This window comes from Cryptococcus neoformans, chromosome 1 (genome assembly GCF_000149385.1).
Source record: "Cryptococcus neoformans var. neoformans B-3501A chromosome 1, whole genome shotgun sequence".
Classification (NCBI taxonomy): domain Eukaryota; kingdom Fungi; phylum Basidiomycota; class Tremellomycetes; order Tremellales; family Cryptococcaceae; genus Cryptococcus; species Cryptococcus deneoformans.
This window is the reverse complement of record NC_009177.1, coordinates 2278247-2297073: the sequence shown is the minus strand read 5'-3', so window position 1 is coordinate 2297073 and position 18827 is coordinate 2278247. Positions and strand designations below refer to the sequence as shown.

General features: G+C 49.1%; 6 protein-coding genes across 6 annotated transcripts; 3 read left to right on the top strand and 3 right to left on the bottom strand.

The window, feature by feature from the left end:
• Positions 1-1826: 1826 nt before the first annotated feature.
• On the bottom strand, positions 1827-2242 carry CNBA8190 (hypothetical protein; the record flags this gene model as incomplete). Its single annotated transcript, XM_772606.1, has 3 exons — positions 1827-1978; positions 2028-2153; positions 2215-2242. 3 exons carry the CDS (start codon positions 2240-2242, stop codon positions 1827-1829), a joined length of 306 nt encoding a protein of 101 aa, XP_777699.1.
• Positions 2243-3810: 1568 nt separating this feature from the next.
• Positions 3811-5860, top strand: CNBA8180 (hypothetical protein; the record flags this gene model as incomplete). Its single annotated transcript, XM_772605.1, has 3 exons — positions 3811-4377; positions 4433-5510; positions 5565-5860. The coding sequence occupies 3 exons, from the start codon at positions 3811-3813 to the stop codon at positions 5858-5860; spliced, it is 1941 nt and encodes a 646-aa protein (XP_777698.1).
• A 323-nt stretch (positions 5861-6183) lies between these two features.
• CNBA8170 (hypothetical protein) lies at positions 6184-7265 on the bottom strand (the record flags this gene model as incomplete). The annotated part of the gene is made up of 4 exons (XM_772604.1): positions 6184-6595; positions 6666-6753; positions 6813-6921; positions 6987-7265. The coding sequence occupies 4 exons, from the start codon at positions 7263-7265 to the stop codon at positions 6184-6186; spliced, it is 888 nt and encodes a 295-aa protein (XP_777697.1).
• Positions 7266-8473: 1208 nt separating this feature from the next.
• CNBA8160 (hypothetical protein) lies at positions 8474-10465 on the top strand (the record flags this gene model as incomplete). The annotated part of the gene is made up of 8 exons (XM_772603.1): positions 8474-8621; positions 8667-8757; positions 8804-9161; positions 9205-9593; positions 9641-9995; positions 10060-10123; positions 10172-10233; positions 10280-10465. 8 exons carry the CDS (start codon positions 8474-8476, stop codon positions 10463-10465), a joined length of 1653 nt encoding a protein of 550 aa, XP_777696.1.
• Positions 10466-10689: 224 nt separating this feature from the next.
• Positions 10690-12160, bottom strand: CNBA8150 (hypothetical protein; the record flags this gene model as incomplete). The annotated part of the gene is made up of 6 exons (XM_772602.1): positions 10690-10823; positions 10890-11003; positions 11082-11173; positions 11228-11256; positions 11317-11677; positions 11742-12160. The coding sequence occupies 6 exons, from the start codon at positions 12158-12160 to the stop codon at positions 10690-10692; spliced, it is 1149 nt and encodes a 382-aa protein (XP_777695.1).
• A 3601-nt stretch (positions 12161-15761) lies between these two features.
• On the top strand, positions 15762-18365 carry CNBA8140 (hypothetical protein; the record flags this gene model as incomplete). The annotated part of the gene is made up of 10 exons (XM_772601.1): positions 15762-15966; positions 16211-16309; positions 16375-16629; positions 16682-16833; positions 16884-17202; positions 17249-17364; positions 17414-17509; positions 17563-17696; positions 17745-18094; positions 18160-18365. 10 exons carry the CDS (start codon positions 15762-15764, stop codon positions 18363-18365), a joined length of 1932 nt encoding a protein of 643 aa, XP_777694.1.
• Positions 18366-18827: the final 462 nt, after the last annotated feature.

Sequence of the window (18827 nt, the reverse complement as noted above, 5' to 3'; positions counted from 1 at the left end):
TCGTCTCGAAGAACGCTCCGAAGGTCCTGGTGGGGTCTTTAAACCGATCATCCTTTCCACTGGTGGCCTGATGAGCAGGAGCACAGCAGACGAATGGAAGGAGTGGAGGGAGGCGATGCCGGTGGGCGGGTTCGAGAAAATGGAGAAAAGGATTGGTGTCGAGTTAGTAAAGGCGAGGGCTAGGACGCTGGTCTTGTGAGGAAGAGGAGGTTGGATTATTTTTTCTTTTCTTTAAAAGTTGTTTATTTAAGTAGTTTCTTTAATTCGGGTAACACACACGACAACCCAATAAATTAAACAACGAAAAATGCAACCTCTATAACCCCTAGTTCCTTAGGTTAGGGGCCAATGTGTGCCCTGCTGAGCCTCTTTGTATAGCTGTAGGTCATTCTGTGACAAGGCAGATAAGTGACGGAGCCTTATACTGACAAGCAACTAGTGAAACTTACTCATGTAATGTTTGAGGTGTCTCTCTTATAGTGCCCATGTCTATCAGAACTTTCTTGATTATACAGCTCTCATGACGCATTCAATCCTGACGACCCTTGGGGCAATATTCCCTGCCTCCTCAAACAAGTTCCCTCTGTTAAGTTCGCGTTTGCATTGAAAACTATGCTTTGGCGATTCGGCAAATGGGGCTCCATATGTTAGGCTCGTCACACTTCTTCTGTTAATCCTCTTCTCTTCTTCGTTCCTTACAGCAGTAAAGAATGGTGTTTTGTAATTCAGTTCCACAAGGCGGGCTCTGAAACCTACGTCTCCCAAGCAAAGCCACTCGGCAAATATCTCATTGCCCCTCACCTTGCCTGAATAATGGCCTCGTAAATGAACATTTGAGTTCACAATGGTGAATTTCCTCAAGACGTATCTAGGAGACATTGCAGTATTCCATGAATCGACATCCTTCACCTGACGACGTAAGCTGGCCATTAGTTCTCTTCTTTCATTCTTTGGCAGGTCAGAAAGAAGTTTGAAAGGAGGATGTCTCGGCACATCATTAAGTGTTGGATCTCCATCAGGCTCTTGATCAGAGCCTTCACTTGGGTGATAGGATGAGCCGAGACTCAAAACTTCGTCGAAGGGCTGAGGGGAGCCGAAAGATCCATGTAAAGAAGATGCTAACGAGTTTGAGGTTGACTCGAGTTGGACTGAGATGCATGGGCTTGCTGAAAGTGACAGGGCATGCTCGGTGCAACTGGAGACACTGGTGAGGCCGCAGGTGTCGGAGAGGTGCGAGAAGGTACTCTTAGTCTTTTGATAGGTCGTGGCGGAACGATGACTACACATCAGCGCTTGGTGTTGCATAGAGAAGTTAATTTCTGAGCCGTTGACATATTGAGAATAGCGCAGAAACCTGGGAGATGAATGTGTCAATGTATGGTCTTGTCTGCAGAGTTATTATCTTGTATATACTCACGGATGGAGTCGCAAAAGATGCCAGTTCCATTTTTAGATGAGCGTGTTTCAGAATGGATGGCTGCTGCAGAGAGGATAGGTCAGCAAATCCATTGTCACATTACAAAGGTTCGATGTCTCCGAGGTGGATTCTTGCAGTTGTTTTTATGCTTACATACACTTGAGATACACTTGAGGTGGAGACTGGAGCGAGTTAGAGAGCTGTGTTAACTTATTTGAAGGTGTACAGGCAATACATGGAGTAGATGTATGATAAATGGGAAGATAATGTATGGATGTGGATGAGAAATGGAGCTGTGAAGTGTGAACGCAAGGAAGGATATTGCAAACTATTTGTATGCTTACAGAGGCTCGAGCGGTGGAGATTGGAGTGCGTTTAGAGAGCTGAGTACTGTAATTGCTTTGAGAGACTACTTGCTTGATGAGACGAGGCTTGTTGAGGATATAAGTGTATTCGTGGGAACAATGCAAATGGTTGTTTCGTTTGATGTTTGGTTTTGATGTCCGAGTGATACGCGCAGAACTCCACAGCGTATCCTAAATCTTTTAGGGTCAAACGCGTCTAATGACAGTGTCAGCTTTTGCTATCGTATCGACATAAGAGACCTTACAGAAATTCCCTACAAGAGATATGTCGTAACCTTCCATTGCGCAACAGGAAGATATAAGAACGGACCACAATATCCCTTTGCGGTAGAGTTTACAGCCCTGCCACAAGGTCATGTTATGTTCCTCGTCTGCAATAATGAGATTAGCAGTGCGTCCGTACTTGAGTTCACTTTCAAAATATTGACTCACCAGTCGCTACAGCGGCATTGGTAAACATGTTTGTGGTGCTCTGGAGCTTTTCATTTTGCTCCACGTCTTGAGTCTTCAGCTCTTCTGAAGAGAGACTTAGACTTAGACTTAGACTTAGACTTATACCGGTTACGCCAACCATGGTGCTCGATGTTTACTATATTGCCGAACTTTCAACCTTGGAAAGAGTTTGAACTATTCGAAACAAAATGGACATCAATGAGTTCTATTCATGTTGTTTTCAAGAAGACTTACCGATCTTCCGGAATTGGGCCCCATGCTTCATGTCGAAAGTAACCAGTAATAGAAGTCACACTCTTTCTGAAGGAGGGCCCGCGGGGCCCGACCGTGGAGAACACGAGTCACAAGACAGGCTAAATAGATGATTTACATGGATGCCGGCGGCAGTCACACATTGATTGACCATTTGGCCGACGGTCCCTCAAAGCTCACTCCCCTTCTTTCTCCTTCCTGCTCCAGAACCCTGCTCCATCATCCTTGTGATCCAGCATAGTGTCTGACATTCCAAGATCTCTTGAGCGCAGATATGAGAGGGACGAGATAATGGTAGGCGGCTGGAGGCGAATAGATGAGAAGCCAAGCTGCCATATGGGGCCAGCAAATGAGAGGAAAACCTGCAAGATGATTGTCCTTACATCCGAGATCTCACGCATCATCCCGCACATTTTCCTACACCTTCCTTTCCCCCCGATGTAGGTGTGCAAAAAGAGGTCCCGTAATTGGCAAAGAGTAGCAAGTGAATGGAAGCTAGATTGCCACAATCTCGGCGGGCATGACGAATGCGCAAAGCCCAAAAGCACTTACAGCCAATGTCCCCAGCATGCATTTGAGCGCTTCATCATACATTTGGACCTTTCTCGAGAGATTGTGAAGAAGAACAAGTCCCAGGTGACGAAGGATAAGATTGAATAATAACTACATTTAACAGTATCAGCAGGTGTCACAAGTATGCGGACGTCAATGATACGCACATACAAGAACTTATGGGTGCATGCACGGCATCCCATGCTTGGGAATGTGCGGATTATACGTCGCATTTAGGTCAACAACCAGAGGGTAAAAGATATACATAGAGACCTGGAGGAGCAATCATTATTAGCAAAGACGACCTCATCAAACGAATTATACTTGCGCTGTGGCTTTTCCGATATGCATCCATCCTGTCTTTGTATAGTGTCGATAGTTATGATCTAAGGAGATGTCGGCAGTGTAGAATTTATAGTCGCTTGCTGTTGTTGTACCAATATATGATATGAGCCGATGGAGAATAAAGATGAGAAACACGAAAGCTGCCGATCCAAGAGGCACCATGGCAGGCCCAGTCGAGACATCGAGAATCGAGATGGGTGCGTGAACAATTACTTACGTAAGTAGGGATATTTGTAAGGGGAGGAACGGGGAGGTGGCCGGCGGTGATGTGACTCGCCACCGGTCCAACACGTTGCGCGGAACGAATCTACAATCGATAACTCAACTTCTTGTTCTTCCTTCCCGCCTTCTCTTCCCAGTCCTCATCGTTTTGCCCATTCAATCCTTTATTACTCTCTCACTTTTTCTCCACCCTCCACTTCCACAATGACCTCGCCCGATACACAGGAACGAGAATGCGCGTCGACACGAGGTGCGGCACCAGCTCAACTTAGCTCAGACTCGCGCCTGACTTCATTATCCCCCGCCTCTGCTTCCGACTCACCTTTATCTTCGTTCCCCTCATCACATCAAACACTCCCCGAACATTCAAAATCCCCTCGTGACGATCCCATTGCATACGGCGGCCACCCTAAAAACAAAGACCGACCATATCCTCTCTCTCTCGTCCCCTTTGACCTCAGCGAACCTTATGAGGTCTCCGAATACCTTACTATCCGCCCCTACGATAAGGTGTGCCGAGTTGACTATCTGGGCCAATCCTGGGCCAATGGGTACAGGGACGGGATGATCGTTGATGAGCAAAGGTTCGACGACGGGCATGTTCGTCGCTATCTTGATCGGTTCATCCAAGAGAACCAGGAGATGATGGCTACCACGTTCTCACATCAAGCAAATTTGAAAACGGTCTTCTACGACAATGATGACAAAGAATGGACGAAGCTAGATCTAGTGGATGTGTACAGACGGCGGACGGGGAAAGTTCTGGGAGTCGTGAGTCATGACATGTGCAAAAGGTGACACAATGCTTATTACGCGTTCAACATAGCCCTCTCAATCGCAAGACACCGCCGAATCAAGAATTGATGGTGCCACTACTCCGGACGCCTCTCTCATCGGCAGTGTAAATGATCCTAGCTCTCCCTCGGGCTGGAAAGAAATGCTTTACGCAGTCATCGAAGTGAAGTGGATGCAATTAGCGGATCTTCTTACCGGCGAGGCTAAAAGTCAAACCGACGAGAAAGCTCTTAGTTACCTCCGCCAGGAAGGCGTGTTTCAAACTATGTGGTATGTCATCTTGGGCTACGCCATTTCGCGCTGCATCTTCGGTCTCTCTATAGTCAACGAATACTTTTATCGGGTTGTGTATCTCTATCGAGACTCGACCCCGGACATTCCCGTACTTGCCCTAGAGGCAGATAACGAGTTTTTGGAGAAAGTCAGACGACATTTTGGACATATGCCAGATGATTACTCTGTCGAGGAACTCGCGGAGCTGCAAGACTTTTGGTCGTCGCCTCCCAATTGTCTGATCAGCGACCGTGCCAACGCCGCGTTGAATAAAGAGGCGAGGTATCACCTCGATGCGACCATCCTTTTGTTTCTTGCTCATGCAGCGGCACTTCCAATACAACGCTTCCTCAACGACCTGCCCCTCCCTTTTGCTCATCATGTTCCTGTTGATGCGACCGCTCATTCAGCCGCCGACATGAGGTTGAAAGGATTAGAGGCTGGGCGCAGGCGACACAGTCTTCATTCGACCAAGAGGAACAAGCGCACATTGGCGGCTTTGCATGATGAAGAGAAAGGTGAAGAGGACAAGCCAGGGGACGACAAGCCGCCTGGCAAGGATAATGATGGCTCACAAGGCGGAAATTCCGGCTTTGGGGGCGATAATTCTCGTGGGGGAGGGTCTGGTTCTGGCGGAGGGTCTCGTCCTGGTGAAGGGTCTCGTCCTGGCGGCAGGGGTATAGGCGGAGGCTCCTCTTCTCGTCGTGCTGAGGCGTTTGACAGTCGAACGTCTACGGCGCCGCAAGAGTTCAGGAAGGACCTGGAGAGGCTATCTGCTCCTAAGGAAATGTTGGACATGAAGACGTCCATCATGGCCTCCCTCCTCTCCAATGACCGTGAGCACCTTGTTAATCTTCCACGTTGAAGTTACGCTTACGAATCTACCGTAGGTGCCAGATGTTCTAGGGCTCCCTCCTCCGTCGACAGTGACTCCTCTGGACAGTTGGACTCGTCGTTTGACACGTCCTTCGGCTCCAATAAGGCAGGTCTTATCCTTGACGATCTCCGCCACGATCCCCCCCCAATAGTCAACAAGCCTGACCCTGTCGATATCGACCTTGAAGATATCGACCCAGAGTCGGGCGAGCTTACGTTGGCGGCCTTTAAGGACCGCCTAACGATGCTCGGGTTGCGGGTGAAGCTGGTCACTCGGGACCAGATGGGCGTCTTGTTGGCCCGGGGATGAGGGAACAGCTTCGGCTGTTGAGTGGATGGATAGAGGAGAGTGGGATAATTGTTTTTGTTGTACATATTGGAAGTTGTAAATCGGATAGACATTATTATCTTGTAGAGATATGTTACGTGTACGTCATTCCTGTCTTCCTCCCATCTTCCTCCTTGTCTTCCTCCTATCCTCGTTCCTCTGTACCCTTACATTTCAGAGCAGCCGGCCGCATCTGCTTCCACTCGCCCTTTGCGTCATGAGTTAGTCAAGCGAGGGTACATTGCGCATCGGAACATCGTGATCATATGCATCATGCTTTCCCCCACACTTTCTTTTAATGAGATCTAAGGGTACCATGGGAAGTACTCCTTTGCCTCCCAGCCCAAGAGCCGTTTGGCCTTGCTACAATCGTACAGTCCCTCGTTACCCTTCCATTCCCTTCTCTTCTCGACGTTAGGATACCACTTGTCGATGAGCGGAATAGTAGCAGCCTGTTGATGCTGTACCGGCGCTACGACGAAGAAGGCCTCGTGACCGTTGGGAAAGGTCGCTTCTGGAGCTGTCAATCCCAACAGAGTCGCCTCAGCAACGTCCTTCTCGGAGATGTAGCCCCACAGATCCTTCGGCTCTCCTCCACGTTTGTGCAGCGTCTCGAGGTTGAACAAGGACGAGTCAACGACCCAATGATAACGGAAGGAGGCGATTCGCATCCATGGGTATTTTCGAGCAAAGGCGCCTGCTTGCACTTCGCAGATCCTGAAGGGTGTGAACATGAGCATCAAGATGTGGGTCAGACGGAGTGTCAAATGGACGCAAGCGGACTTACTGCTTGCTGAGATCGTACGCGGCTTGTGGGCGGAAAGGATGGTTCTCGTCCAAAGGAAAATAGTCGAACGCGGGGGGATTAGAGCCAACTGCGAACGGGCCTGTTAGCTTTACGCCGACGACACGACAAATGAGAGGAACAACTAACGCATGCCGATAGCATTCACACTGGACGCTTGTACCACCCGCTTGATCCCAAGGTCAGATGAAGCCCGGAGAATCCCATATGACATTGATGTGTTGATGTTGTGAATATCCTACCAATGTATTGCTCCCCGATCAGCCGACTATGCCTTGTACTAACCGCCTTTCCGCAACTCACCGATTCAGTCCAGTCTTTCCCTTTGTGTACACTGTTAGGGTTGTTCAAGACCGCTGCAAGATGTATCATGGCATCACAGCCCTGCTCCTTCATCGCAGTCTTCAACGCCGTGTCATCCCGCACATCGAGTTGCTTGTAGTTGTACTTATCGTTCCCGCTGACGCCTGAGTTCGCTGGCAGATCGACGCCGAACACCCTATGCCCCTTGGCAAGTGCCGCACGAGACACCACTTTGCCGACATGACCCGCAGCGCCGGTAATACAGATATTGAATGCCATACTGAATGCATGAGCATTCAAAAGATCGCGAAACCGAGCAACTTATTGATGACGAACGATAGAACAACTGTGAGCCTCACAGATTAACATATCTCATCGTTTGCTTCCGCCCCCGCGTCGGTGTCCGTTTGCTTCCACCCCGCTTCGGTGTCCCTGCTCCCTATGAATGTTCCCTGGCTCCTGCGACCACCCCGAGCGGCTCGCTCAGGTGACCTTAGGCTAGCGCAGTTCCCCGGGGTGTTATGGGGGTGAGGGCTATTAATATCATACTGTATACATGTCCCACCCAGGTGGTGCCCCGGATGTGGAGACAGGTCGATGCATCCGGGACTCCGGGTGAATTTGACTGGGGTTCCGGCTTTATTCCAGCTTCTCCCGGCGGCACATGCGGCTTCTGCCTCGACACGATATTAACAGGGGTATCACCTTTTCGGATGGATGCACTTACAGGTCGACATTATTAGCGGCATCCCGGAGCGGTCCTGGGTGTGTTTGAGTGGAGGCCTTCACGTAAAGGTGCACTTGTCCTGAGTCTACGGTCGGCGATGCACAGTGTGGCAGAACCGATCGACCAATATGCAGTAAATATTAAAGGTGAAGTCTGTTATTACGAACAGACAAAGTCCGGTACGGGGACGGCCTTTTACGTATAATGACATGAACCTTAATCGCGGCACAACCATGCTTGCGTTCTATTGACGGAATTGAGGCTGATGCCGTTGTGCAAGCCGAGCAAGAGAAAGGATCCTCGCCGTAGTTAGAGGATTCGGGATTTGGACTCTGACCGGCTTGACATCACTTTTCAAGTTGGGGTCCATACACCCCCTCTCCTTCCACCCCGGATTGTGATGGAGAGTCCACCCAGAACTGGTAAAAACACCTCGTGACCGCCGCGAGTTGGGGTTTGTGGGGCACATAACGCCATGCGGGGCAACAGGAATAGGCGCAGCAGGGGAAGGGCGACGCTTTTGCCGGAACGACGAGCTGGGCATAGAACACTACTGATCGCTGAGGTTGAAGCCGGAGTTACAGACGCAGCGGAAACTTACCGACGAAACGTTCATCGCTGCTCATAAGGGAAGAACTAAACTTCCGGAAACCTTCCTCCACCTGTGGCTCCAAGGATAGATATATCGTCTACTGATCCCCAACTTCCCCAAACTTGACCGGCAAATCGGCACCATCACCACAGCCGCACCATTGACAATATGACAGACGTTTACGATGTTGACGCCATGCGAGAGAAGCTCGCTGGGCCATCTGGTATTACAGGTCTCATCAGAAACCGCCGATTATTCGGGATTTCCATGTTGACTGCCCTTGGTGGTCTCTGTTACGGTTACGAGCAGGGTTCTTGTGAGTGAGGAGCTTGTGTGAGATCGAAAGCTGACATACGTGAAGATGGTCAGGTCCAGGTTATGCCGTCATTCACTCGGATCCCAGCATTCGAGCGCATCGTAACCGATGCCTCTTTCAAGGGCTGGACCGTTGCGTGAGTTATCCTTAACATGATCATGTATTCCGTGCTGATCTTCTAGCGTGCTCGGTCTTGGAGGATGGGTAGGAGCCCTCATCAACGGTTACTGCTGCGACCGTTTCTCCCGACGTTGGTCGATCTTTGGCGGTGCTATTGTGTGCATCGTTGGAACTATTCTTACCGCCGCTGCTGTCAACTCGGCCATGATTTTCGTTGGCCGTTTTGCGATCGGTTTAGCTGTAGGATCTCTCAGTACCGCTGTGCCTACTTACAATTCGGAAATAAGTTCAGCCGAAGTCCGTGGTGCAATGGTCGGCACTTGGCAGCTCTCCGTGACCATAGGCATCCTGTTTTCCTACTGGATCGGTTTCGGAACCAACTACATCTCAAACACCAACACCGTCGCATGGCGACTTCCTGTACGCAGACATTTTCTGGTGTGGCGAAGCTGATATCTCGCAGCTCGCCCTCCAAGCAGTCCCGGCAATCGGCCTCGCCATCGGAGCCTTCTTTATTCCATATAGTCCCCGATGGCTCCTGAAGCAAGGACGCGATGAGGAAGCCCTTCGCACCCTTGCCTACATCAGGGACATGGACGCAGACAGCGAACTGGTCCGGCTTGAGTATCTGGAAATCAAGGCCGATGCGATCTTCGAGCGTGAAACGGCTGCCGAAAAGTTCCCCACTCTGCTCAACCGCCCTTTCGCTTTGCAATTCGCCCAGATCGGCTCGTTGTTCACGACCTGGCCAATGTTCAGGCGTACCGCCATCGCTTGTCTCATGATGTTCTTCCAGCAGATGAGCGGTATTGACGCCATCATATTCTACGCTCCGACAATATTTGCCTCCTTGTTTGTTCACATCTAGTCCAGTAGATCTTTGCTAATCACTTGCACAGGGGTATCGGATCCACCGCCATCTCCCTCCTCGCTTCAGGTGTCGTCGGTATCATGGGTGTCCTCTCCACCTTCCCGGCTCTCGTCATCATGGACCGAGTTGGTAGACGACCCCTGATCATCGTCGGAGGTCTCGGCATGAGCTTCTGCTTGATCATCGTTGCTGCACTTACTGCCACATTCCAGAACTCATGGTCCACCCATGCCGGTGCCGCATGGACCTCGGCTGTCTTCATCTGGATTTACTGCTTCAATTTTGGTTACTCCTGGGGCCCCGTCTCCTGGACTGTGATTGCTGAAGTCATGCCCATGTCTGCGCGAGCTCCCGGTACCGCCCTCGCCGCTTCGGCCAACTGGGTGAGTTTGCTGCCGCCCTACCCCGGGCCAGGTGGGAAATGGAAATATACTGAAGAGAATGCAGATGCTCAACTTCTGTGTATCCCTCATGGTCCCGCCTATGCTCGAGAATATCACATATGGCACATGTGAGTTACAAACGGTCCTGTTGTCAGCTGTAGATTGACGGCACACAGACCTTTTCTTCCTCGCATTCATGCTTCTTGGTGTCGCATACGCCATATGGATCCTTCCCGAGGTGAGTCGATTTCTTTTTCGTTCATTTCCATTCTGAGTCGTCGTAGACGCGCAACGTCGGTCTCGAAGCCATGGACAAGGTATTCAAGTCCAACGACGCCACTCGAGACGCCGCGAAGATGCATGCCATCATGGAGCGACTCCGAGAGGAGCACGGCCAGTACGACCAGCCTGGAGCCCCGAGAGAGATTCATGAGGACAAGTTGGAGGTGCAGTATCTCGAAAGTGTGTAATTGTTTTGGTAGTTTTGCGTCGACTTGTAAGACTTACAGGGCTCGAAAAAATGATCGTGCTACTAGCGACCTGCCCAGTGTGTAATGTATACTTTGATACTTGGTGAGACGGCGTCGTGTATGAGCATGGAGCACAAGAACTAACGGCTAGGGTTATAGAAGTTGCATTTTGTTCGTGTTTGCTTTATTTGGTTATTGTACACTATGTAAAAATTAAAATAAAATTAGAAATGTAAAAATAACAACTCCTTTTCGAGTTCCCTTCCCTCATTCAACCCTTCTCGACGCGCCTCCTTCACAGGACTAGAGTTCGAGCCCTTGCTTTCACCGGTTCCACACTTAAATGGGGTTGAAGGGACTGATGAAGATGAACAAGTAAGCATACGAAAAGAGATTGCGAGACATGTAAGACATCATGACTTACGTTGCGCATTCTCCACCTCAGTCGACCACGCCGCTGCTTTCTCCTCAAACACCGTCCAAGCATCCTTCAACCCCCACATGCCTTGCTCCTCATACTGCCTACTCAGCCTCACCGCTTGTAGAGCTTCGATAACAGGGCGTAGTCATTCAAGTAAAAGCAAATCAAGGACGATGTGGGACAGTGCTGGCGAACTTAATTGTCGTGCGAGGTGAAGGGGAACGGTATCGTGGACGGGAGGAAAAGAAGAGTACCAGCTCATAGACGGATAGGTGAAGATCTGTATCCTGTGTTCCGTTCAGCCAAGAACTGGTGTCATTTCGGGATTTGAGAAAACATACCATGACATTCGGTGCTGCACCGCATACCACTAAATGCATTCATTATCAGCAACTTTACATATTGAGAGGCCGAGCGGACTAGGACCTACCAATATAGCTTGATACAACAACAGTTTATTCCACTCTTCTCCAATTTCGTGTTCAAGCATTCTAAGCCGCTCAGCAGAATCAGGAAGTCCCAAGGCGATAGCCATTTGGTGAGCTCTCGCCCCTGCCCCATAAGGATCCGTTACCGTCCAATATTGGCTCACTGGGAGATGGGAGATGATGAGGAGGGCGAGTATGATATCTTCAGGGGGTTCGAACATGTGTAGACTTGATGATAAGAGGGAGGAAATTGACTGGAATCCGGAATTGAGGTAGGCGATGAGTGCTAGGCGGATAAAGGGGTGGGTCGGGACGGCGATGATGTGCGGAAGAGGAAGTATCGTGTAGAATATCGACAGAAAGCTAAAAAGGACCATACTATCCATCAGCATTGAATTCATCGCATATCATATCTACAAGTACTCACCGTGCATGAGCCTTCTCGAAAGCATCACCTGAGAGCAGCCCTAATGCCACTGGATCTATCCATGTCCAACCACTCCTCACACATAGCGCCGAAGCCAGATGCACGGCTGCACCAACACTCCCCATAATAGGCTGCAAACGCTCCACCCGCAGGCCTTCATCTTTCCTAATAACCGGCGGTTGGCGAACTCCTGTTTCCCTACGAAGCAGTCCTTCAATCCTCTTTGTCCGTTCGTCCAATTGCCTCAGAATACCTTTCTCCTCCGGCCCTGTCCTTTGGCCCTGTCCAGGAGATACATAGGTAGCTCTTTGGTCGAGGCTTGTATAGCCTTCGGGCGTAGGTGTAGATGCAGTAGGGAGGGCGAGAGAACAATGGGTTCGGAGTGTTCGGCATCGACGACACCCTTCCGGGATGAGCATCTCACATTTCGATTTTCGATGCTGACAGGCCAGGCATGCAGTATGTGGTTTTGTGCGTTTCCGTGGACATGGCTGGGGCTCCGGGAGCCATTGGATGGAGAATCGAGTAGAGGAGCAGGTCCCAGTTACATCGTTCGATACCATGCACTGAAACGGAAGCTGATGAGTGATATAGCGCGGAAACAAAAGCGGAAGTATTCGTAACCGGACGAGTTGTATACATCAAATCAATACAGAAACACAAGCAACATATATATAAGCATGTATTCTAATTTTATCAGGTTACTATATACAGATGGCAATAATAAAATAGAGTTTTTTTCCCCTCTAGTCAGACAATACGTCGTCCCGCAGGACATAGGGGATTAACCTCGAGAGGATGGCCTCTCGAAGTTCTCGGTCCGTCAAGACCGCACCACCTTCGTTCCCCGAACGGTCCCCCTTCGGGCACCTCGCCTTGATAATATCCGTACCACTGGCGCAAGTGTGAGCGCCCCAAGGAGTTGAGGTCATTAATCGAATCGACCTGATGTGTCCCTACATCCACGGAGGTTGTTAGCGCAGACCGTATTACACGACGACAGCAGACTCGCCAAGTGTCAGGGGGCTATCTCTTCTGGCGATAGCCTTCAACAGGTTAGGGACAACAAATGATCCGAGGGCCTCTTTAAATAGGCAGCCAGATCAATGCCGGAAGATGATAGCTTTAAGTAGACGAAGAATACTTGGAGAGGACAACAATAGTGGATCGACAAGTATCTAAAACTATGGAAAACTACTGTCTTATATACCTTTACACCTCAAGCTCTGCTGACTCATCTTTCCCACACCAGCCAGCTCTACATCCTTTTGCGTTGCCGAAACCCGGTGGCGAGGAAGGTGTTGGAGGGTTGTCGATCTCTCTATCTCTGTATATCTCTCGGGGGAAGGCCGCGGCCGAAAACGAAAGGGTATGCTCGGACGCGGACTGAAGTGGATGAGGAAGGGTTACTGTCATAATCGTGCTCACATGAAGAAGAGGTCGGGTGGCGACAGCCACGTGACAGTAAGCCGTCAGGGGAATCCCTTTCATTCATGACATAGGAACTGGGACAAATTTGGCCGGGAAATTACCAGACCAGGAGATGAATAATGAATTATGGCGCTATATGTCAGTTGTCAGTAGCTGCTTATCGCTATCACTCAGATGAGAGGGACGTACTAGAGCCTCCTGTAAAAGGGAGCCTTTCTGATCTCCTTCCGTAGATTTTCAATGTCCATCTTTTGACCGGCGATGGAGTCATCCAACATCGACTTCAGCTCTGACTTCAGCTCCAATTTCAGCTCCGATTTCAACGCCTCGTTATTATTCTTGAGCAACGCAAGCATTTCTTCCTTCGTAATGTCAGCCAGCGCGGAGGGACCAGGGGGGTCTGGGGGACCTTGTGGGCCTGCAGGTCCTCTCATACCTCGTTCTCCACGAGGGCCAATCGGCCCGGAGGGCCGGGCTGGCCTTGGAGAAGGGTCTGGTGCGAGTGCTGCGCTGTGGATATCGTCAGCATAAAGTTCCAGGGAATATGATACCCGAATAAGTACATACTGTTGAAAGATAGTTTATTATTCTGGTACCTACACTTAGCTCTCTTGTCCAACCAGAGTCAGATAGGGGAAATCAGGTTGATATCAAGCTACTATGGACCTATATACATTTCTACGCTCGCCACTACAAGCTAAATGATATCTAGGTATCCACCCCACAAATCTATAAGCACATCATTGTTGACATAATCTGGCATCAGGGTTATCTTACTCCATAATCCCCGCAATCTCCACTATCCCTCCATTGCCACAGTTACTCAACATTTACCTTGGGCTTCATTGAAACAGGTGTCCCGATGTACCGATTTGAACGTGAGGTTGAAGAATTGGGTGGGCGGCAAGTATGGGATCTTGATAGACCTGCGAAGGCATATTGATGCGCACCACTGTGGCTCTTTCTTTGCTGAACAGAAAATTGACGTAGAAGACGAAGAAAGAAAAGAAAAAGGAAACAAGCCGGATGTCTTCGTTGTGTGGTTCGTTCGGCGTCTGTGTGTTTGTGTTGTTGATTTAGTTCTATCGATCTTGCGATCTTCTGACTCTTGTTTACGGCGGCGGTGGCCGGTCAGTCGTCGTCGTCGTCCACACCGTCGTCGCGAAACAACAACAAAAAAAATGATTATTTGGACATTGCGGTCCTGCAGGGCTCGGGCTGTCCTGGTTCCCTCCCCTTCAGGTCACCATCTTTGCCACCTGTACAACTCTAGGTTCTTCCCAAGCATACTTATCCCTCCCCGGGGCACGTCTCAAGAGCTCAACGGACACTCGGTTGGCATGTGTCGATACGGCCCGCCTTCGCATTATGTCGGTGTCGCGCCCGTGTTTAATGATGAATGAGGTGTAGAAAATCTTAGACACTTTTCCCAACGCTCAGTGGTCTTGGCTCAAGTAGTATATGACAACGTCAAGGGCGCGATGGTGGGATTCTTAAGGATAAGAAGGTTGTCTAAATAGGGAGAATTTGGAAGGACTTCCCGACGACACCAATGACGACGCTCCACTCTTACTCGCTGCCAACGTCGATACCCTCTAGTAGGTGTACACATAGCTTAGATTGTGCATGTCAGATATTTGAAGACCTGAAGCCAATTTGAGCTTACAGGAGCACATCGAATTGTACATTTCGAAGTGTGCTTCTGAGCTATAAAGTTTGAACGGACGCGCCAAGCCTTTTTATATATTCAAGGTTCAAGAGAGGGTAGGAAGAATGCTCGGAGAAAACTGAGTGGAAATGATAATTAAGAATTACGCATTACGGATGTCAGGAAAATTGGCCAGCATTCAAGATCAAATGGCCTTACTGCGATTAGACAAGGCTTTTTACAGTTACAACACAACAGCTATCCCTGTTATATACCATCCTTCGAAAATGCCAAGGCTCGTCCGCAGCACACACTCCGGATAGGATGCGATAGAAGGCGAAAAACTCCGGATAGGATGCGATAATAGAAGGCGAAAAAGGTATCAAATAGCAGATCCCAACTCGCAGTCGGAAGTGCTTTTAATTGTATTCCGTATTCTTAGTTATACTGCTACGGCCTTTTCTATTGTGCATATTTATGTATGCATACAGACATTGCGTAACAACGAAAAGGCCCAAGAAATAAGACGGGCTACATTTTGGCACGGCGAGAACGAAAAAGAATATTTGCTCCCGCCGGCCGAAAAATCAGATACTGGGTATCTGATAACCCTGCGGATAACTGTGTACGGTGATCGATCATTCTCAGAATTGCCGCCCAGGTACGGACTGGTCCCTGACCGGCTTCCCATCCCCTCCCCACCTTCCACATTTTTATCAGAAGCTCCAAGGAAACGCCCATCCCTGGATTTCGGCCGCTTTATCTTCCCCTGACACTCTATCTCCTATCTTCCGTTTGGAAGTCCCTTGACGTTCTCCAAAAAAGTCTAAGAGCGCTTTCGAGCACCAAAAAGTTGATGGAGTAGTCGAAAGTGATATATAAAAGATGTCCTTCCGTAACCACGTAACTTTTGCTCCCATTCCCTTTTCACCCCCCACGAAATGTCTCGAATTCCCATTGAGGCCACTCTCAAGACTCTTGCGACCAACGACCCGCCATTCCCCGACCTCAATATTCAATCGGAAGAGCCCGAGGAGCAAGAGAAGAACGATGTCGAATCTCTTTCCAAGGAAGCTGCGGATCAAGCTCAGGCCGAAGCTCTGGCTCTCGAGCAGGATAAGGGTGTTACTCGAATTGAGGCTTTATGTAAGTGTTTTTTCACATTCCTCTCTTCTTTATACTGTATCCAATAGTGTGATAAACGAGCATATCAATGGTATTCGTCTATAGCCTTTGCCACAAACTCAACTTTTCTTTTGCTTTTCGATAAGTCGGCCTGACATTTGCGATCAACCCAATAATGCTCTTTCCCATTACTCTTCATTTCCCGATAATCGGCTTATTTCCCCATTAATCAAGAGTCGGCGATGGCTAATTTTGACTTTCACAGACATTGTCTTCGGCAAGGGTTGGGGTCTCTACTCTCTCTGGGCTTCTATCGGTTTGATCGCCTATGTTTATTCTTTGAGTCGAAGCACCACAGCTTACTGTAAGTTTCATCTCCATTACCACCATCTCAGGAACAATCGAAAGCTGATGCGTTCATTCTCATAGATGCTCAATTTGCTACCTCTTCTTTCGGTGAACACACTGTCGTTGGTACTATCGGCGTCATCAACGGTATTCTCAACGGTGTCGCTCCTCCTTTCATCGCCAAGATTGCCGATCTTTGGTCTCGTCCCCACGCTCTCCTCCTTGCCATCGCCTGCTACGCTATCGGTTATGCCATGTGTGCTGGTGCTCATAACATCCAGACTGTCGTCGCTGGTCAGGTCTTTTACACTCTGGGTAACGCCGGTATCAGTTTCCGTAAATCTTCGTCTCTCTTCATTGTATTTATCTCTCGCTCATTCTTGCGCAGTGAACAGCTTGCTTATCGCCGATATCACCTCTATGCAATGGCGAGCCTTTGTTGACGGCGCTGTCAACTTGCCGTATGTCCTCAATGCCTTCGTCGCCGGTTACATCGTTTCCGACATCAATGGTTACAGCGCCAACGGCTGGAGATGGGGTGTAAGTTATTATCTCTTCTGAGGTTTAATCGGCAATCTAATACTACCTAGTACGGCATGTTCTGCATACTTCTTCCCGTCTGTATGTCGCCCGCGCTTATCGTCCTTTTGATCGGTGACCACCGAGCCAAAAAACTTGGTGCTCTTTCACTCGCCGCTTCCTCCAAGGCTCGTCGTGAACAACTTGCTCTTACCGGTCAACACGAAGTTGTTGAGGAGGATGAGACAGCAGGTATGAACGCCTGGGGCAAACTTCGATTCTACTGGACTCGACTTAATGTCTTTGGTTTCCTTCTCATGGGCTTCGCTTTCGCTCTTCTTCTTACCCCTATGACTCTGTACACTACCGCCGAGGGAGGTTACAAGAACCGTAAGTATTGATAATAATCAGAATAATCGTATTAACGTGAATCTAGCCTCTCTTATTGCTATGCTTGTCATCGGTGGTGTCTTGTTCATTTGCTGGTGTATCTGGGACGGTTTCTTTGCTCCTTACCCCTTCATGCCCAAGCGAGTTCTTAACAGGACTTTTGTAAGTGTCATCTCATTCCATTTGCCCAGCATTAATCAACCTCTCTCAGATTGCTTGTCTTACCGCCGACTTCTTCTACTACTTCTCCTCTTACCTTGTCGACGGTTACTTTTCTTCATGGGTATACGTCATCGTTGACTGGAACGTGAGTGCTTGCTTGGAGTTTGATAAGAAGTCCAACTGATCAGCCACTGATAGGACCGAAACTATGCGTTTTTTAACAATACTGTTACCGTCGCCATGTGTGGTTTCGCTGTCTTCTTCGGTCTCCTTATCAGATACACCCACCGATACAAGGTCCTTCAGGTCATTGGTCTGTGTATCCGAGTTGTGTAAGTCATGACCTTTTTGCAGCGTCGACTAAACTGATTCCCCTCTAGAGGCATGGGTCTCACCTACCGAGCTACTCTTCAAGCTACCGATGCCATCTTGGTCATCTCTCAGGTTCTCATTGGCTTTGGTGGCGCCATTTCCGTCATCGCTTCATATATTGGTGTCCAAGGCTCCGTCCCTCACCAAGACATGGCTATCGCTACCGCCGTTCTTAACCTTTGGTCTTCGATCGGTTCTTCCATCTCCATCGCCATCTCTGCCTCCGTTTGGAACAAACAGGTCCCTGCGCACCTTGAGAAATACCTTGGTAGTACTTACAACGCTACTGAGCTTGCGACTATCTTTGGCTCCATTAATGTTGCCCGAGTTACTGAGCCTCGAGACTTGGTCAAGCAGGGTAAGTTTGATTATTTTTATTCTTATGTCACTCGTGAGTATCGACTGACAATGCTCTTCGCTTAGCCTACATGGAGTCTGTTAGCCCCCTCTTCCTCGCTGGACTCATCACCTCCTTCTGCTCCGTCATTGCCGCCCTCTTTGCTTCCAACTACTACTGTGGCCAGAACCACAACGCCATCGAGGACAAGGTTATCAAGTTCCGAAACACTGATGAGATCAAGGAGATCCAGAAGGACGTCAAAGTGGTTGCCAAGGAGGAACTACATTAAGTGTTTACTCGAATTTTATGGACGCATTCTATAGGGGTATCAATGGCTCGGTCTTTTCTTTCCTTTCATTATCTCACCTTCTTTTTCGACACATTGGATTATAGAGTTTGTAATAACCAGCTTCATACTTTCACTCTTTCAGAGGTATACAAGCTATCTTCTCCGTATCTCAACGAGCTTCGTCACAACTCTGTACACTTGTCACTTTAACCCGGCCTTCCATCCCAGCTCCCTAGGTGTTTGATATTTGTACAACTGGATGGGTTGAGTCAGTGTGAGAAGAGTGGAGGGTGAGAGGTAAGGTATATGGAAACTAATCCAGGCAGAAGATCATTAGAAGATTATTAGAGGACGGTCGCCTTTCAATGAAAATCAAGTCACGAAAGAACGACACTACAGAAGTGTTTGTACAACAGAGCAAGACATGTTGGAAGGGACTTGATGGCCGAGGATGCTTGACGG